The sequence below is a fragment of the Bison bison genome, unplaced genomic scaffold (genome assembly GCF_000754665.1).
Source record: "Bison bison bison isolate TAMUID 2011002044 unplaced genomic scaffold, Bison_UMD1.0 scf7180017859304, whole genome shotgun sequence".
Classification (NCBI taxonomy): domain Eukaryota; kingdom Metazoa; phylum Chordata; class Mammalia; order Artiodactyla; family Bovidae; genus Bison; species Bison bison.
In genome coordinates this window covers 311,669-315,573 of record NW_011489876.1, presented here as the reverse complement: position 1 = coordinate 315,573, position 3,905 = coordinate 311,669, and the positions used below count along the sequence as shown (strand labels likewise).

Below are 3,905 nucleotides of genomic sequence, written 5' to 3'. Positions count from 1 at the left end.
ACCGTGGTGTTGGTGAAGACTCTTGAGAGTCCCTTGGGCTGCAGGGAGATCCAACCAGTCCATCCTAAAGGAGATCAGTCCCGAGTGTTCATTGGAAGGACTGATGCTGAAGCTGAAACTCCAATACTTTGGCCACCTGATGCAAAGAGCTGACTTATTTGAAAAGACCCTGATGCTGGGAAAGATTGAAGGCAGGAGGAGAAGGGGATGACAGAGGGTGAGATGGTTGGATGGCATCACCGACTCAATGGAGAGGAGTTTGAGTAGGCTCTGGGAGTTGGTGATGGACCGGGAGGCCTGGTGTGCTGTGGTCCATGGGGTCGTGAAAAAGTCAGACACGACTGAGCAACTGAACTGAACTGACCTCCCAGATTGAGGAACAGCCTGTGTAAGGGAAGGCTCCAGAGGCTTAAGCTGCACCTGTGAGTGTGTGTGTGCGTGTGTGTGTGTGTTTAGTCACTCAGTTGTGTCCAACTGTTTGTGAACACACGGACTGCAGCCCGCCAGGCTCCTCTGTCTATGGGATTTCCCAGGCAAGAATACTGGTGGTGGTGGTGGTTTAGTTGCTAAGTTGTGTTCAATTCTTGCAACCCCATGGACTGTAGCCTGCCAGAAATACTGGAGTGGGTTGCCATTTCCTTCTCCAAGGGCTCTTCCCAACCCAGAGAGCAACCCCACATCTCCTGCATTGGCAAGTGGATTCTTTACCACTGAGCCACCTGGGAAGCCCATTAAAATATTGCATTATAAAGCATTTGGTAAAAGTGCCAGGCACATAATAAGTGCTTAATGATTATTACCTGTGAATATTATTATAAAGAATCATGTAGTTGTGGCTGAAGTCGTCTGAGCCATTTCCCAGACACTGGTATTCATCCATATAATTAAGAAAATTATGCCTTAGGCCTTTTCAACCTGGTTCACTCATTCACTTAATAAACACTTATTGAGGTCCTATCATATGCTATGCTACCCACTAGTTTCAATTAATTCATCTACCTCATCCTTTGAAAGCGCAACTCAAATGTCCACTGAGAAGTCTTCCTGGAACCTTAGGCAGACTGAATTTAACCTTATGACAAATGAATTTCACTACCATCTGGACACTTACCTCTGCTGTGAACTGGATTTGGACCGGTGTCCAAGGGAGGGGTTCACAGGTGGCGCTGGTGGTAAAGAAACCGCCTGCCAATGCAAGTAGACCTAAGACACGGGTTTGATCCCTGGGTTGGGAAGATCCCCTGGAGAAGGAAATGGCCATCCATTCCAGTATTCTTGCCTGGAGAACCCATGGACAGAAAAGCCTGGCAGGCTGCAGTCCATAGGGTCGCATAAGAGTCGGACACAACTGAAGTGACTTAGCACACATGTACCCACGCATGCAGGGGGTCCAAGGGAAAGGATTCCTCTGTCTTGTTCATTTTTGTCGCTTCAGCACTTTACTCTGCACCTATAATAAAGTATGTAGCTGCTCGATAATGTTGAATGAATTGATTGAAAGTGCACTTGTGTTCCCATGAGGATTTTAGTTTCTTTTGCCAGCTAATTAGTTTGCCAAGGGGAACCAAGATGTGTGCAAAAGAGTTTGGAGCTTCTGGAGAACAGGGCGGTCTCTTGCTAATCTTGTTTTTGTGTGACTTTACCTTTTCTTATGACAACTGAATTTCCCTATTATCTTACTAGATCACATTCAAGTTTCTCTCTTGTGCTAACAACAAAAAATAATATGGCCACATCGGGGATGTCCTTAGGGAACATGTCCTGTGTCAGGAAAAGTAGTTAAGCTCTGGGGTCCTGAAGGAGCCTGGGAAAGTCTAACCAGAAACTTTGGGGTTGGGTGTTATTATCTATTTAAAAACAGAACTAGACTTGCAAGCTCTAAGATGTCTTGGCTTATAAAAGCCATTAATTGAGAATTAAAATTTCCAGAGTATTACTTTTATAATAGCATTCAAGTGTCAGAAGATACCCTAACTGGTCAGTATTATTAATAAATAAAAGTAGGAAAAAAAAAAAAAGTAGGTAAGACGTGGCTGTGGGAAAAACACCCATTTTCCAATACTTCTGCTTAGGACTTTGCAACATGCAATGAATCAAATTCACTGTCATTATCTACCCGCTAAACCAACCCCCTCCTTCTCGGGAAGTAAATGGAAAGCTGGATACTAGTTTCTTTTTGTAGGCAAGAAACACTGGGGCAGAACTGGACTGGGAACCAGATCTGTCGGCCATCCCAGCTCTGGCCACCAGGATCATACCCCTCCTACTCTCCGGAGGCCCTTAGATTTCATGGGTATCTTCCAAAAATGTGCTATCTTTGCACACATTTTGACTGAAGAATTCTGGTCGATGGAGGGTAACCTGAGCCGCGTGGCAGGTCATGGACACCTCGGGATTGGCACTTTACATGAACTCCTGTGGTCAGAGTTTTAGCTTATCCTTCATGGGGGCTGAGATTTCATGGAGCATTTGCACTACAGGTAGGTGGAGTTCCTGGCTTTCTGATTTAGTAAGGAAGGAAGATATTACACGTGTCACTTCCCCATCCACAGAGTGTATTCACCTTCCTGGGGAGGACTCAGGGACTTGGAAGCATTCAGATCTCCAGACCAGTTTCTGAACTGACCATCTGAAAGCTTCACACTGCTTTCAGTGTGAAGGGGAGGATGTATGACAAGACTGTTGCCTAGGAAACAGGTTGGGGGGAGTCTTCATTTACCCCTCATCAGCCATGGAAGTCCAGCAAAAATTTGACCTTCATCAAGTCTGTTATTTGACAAAAGAAACCTCAGTTGGCCTGATCAGGAGTGTATGAAACTCCTAGAAACTGAGTTGAGAGGCCAAACGGAGATTCTGTTGGCAAGATGCAAATGCTGAGGCCTTTGACAGGAGGGCTTCTCCTGTCTGTTTTGGTGTTTACAGACCTTTAGTGAGGGGCTCCAGGCTGAGCCTTCTCTGTGCCACGCCCCTACCCCTAGCCAGGACCCTTTGTTCTCAGCCCTCAGGAATCCTCAAGGACACTCCTTCCTGGTTCTCAAATTGGTACGGCTTGAGTACAAAAACTAGGTTAAAAAATAGAAGAATTCTCTACTGGGGGTCTAGGTGGTGGCTCTCTGGGAAGGCTCAGCACTCCCATCCCGATCCCCACCCCCTCACCAAGCTTCCCCTTTGAAGAAACACACACACCAGGAAGCTGATGTAAACATCCTGCGGAAATAACCACTGCAAGTGGCTTCCAAGTCTCATTTCCCTAAGGAAATAATCAGCACCTCTTCGCCAAGACAGCTCCAGGTGAGCGAGGTAGGAAAAACACCTTCGCGTTCTCAGAAGTCTAGGCGTGTGTCTGACTGCCTACTAGTCGCGCTCCCGCCTGTTGTCACATCTAATTTCCAGAACCCACAAGGTGGGGAGGACTGTCTGATTTCCCCTATTTTATGGATTAAAAAGATTCGAGGCCCACCCAGGGCGCTCCCTCACTCGTCCCTGGGTCACGCAGGGGGCACTTTGGGGAGCCTCTGCCTTCGAGCCCCGAGATCGCCCCGCGGCACCGCGAGGACTCCAGAGTAAACCCGTCTGTGGGTTCGGCCACATGGCCTCATTGTCTTCATCAGGAGCCCCCGCTGCGCGGACGCTGGCCATCCTCGCGATTCGCGGCCCCCACCGCTCTGCGGAACGGCCGGGGTCAGGCGCAAGGGGCCGGACGAGCCAGGCGGAGCCCAGAACAAAAGAGGGGAGCGCGCGCGCCAAGAGCCGGGGGCACCCGCTCCGGCCGGCGGCGGAGGGGAGACTTGGGCGGAGAGGGACCGAGCAGCGGGGCAGCCGGGCATCGCGCCCCGTTCCGGCCCGCCCCTCAAAGCCTCCTTTCTTCTCCCTTGCGCTCGGAGGCGGCCCCTGGGAGATCCGGG

The 3,905-nt window shown here is 49.3% G+C and overlaps 1 protein-coding gene across 1 annotated transcript in view; it reads left to right on the top strand.

Annotated features, from left to right (window-relative positions):
• The window catches only part of MEX3B (mex-3 RNA binding family member B), a 62,040-nt gene that overhangs the window by 54,066 nt on the left and 4,069 nt on the right, over positions 1-3,905 (top strand). Inside the window, exons 3-4 of the mRNA XM_010830990.1 lie at positions 2,923-3,042; positions 3,497-3,835. Coding sequence (XP_010829292.1) covers positions 2,923-3,042; positions 3,497-3,835 — 459 coding nt within the window. The remainder of the gene's footprint in view (positions 1-2,922; positions 3,043-3,496; positions 3,836-3,905) is intronic.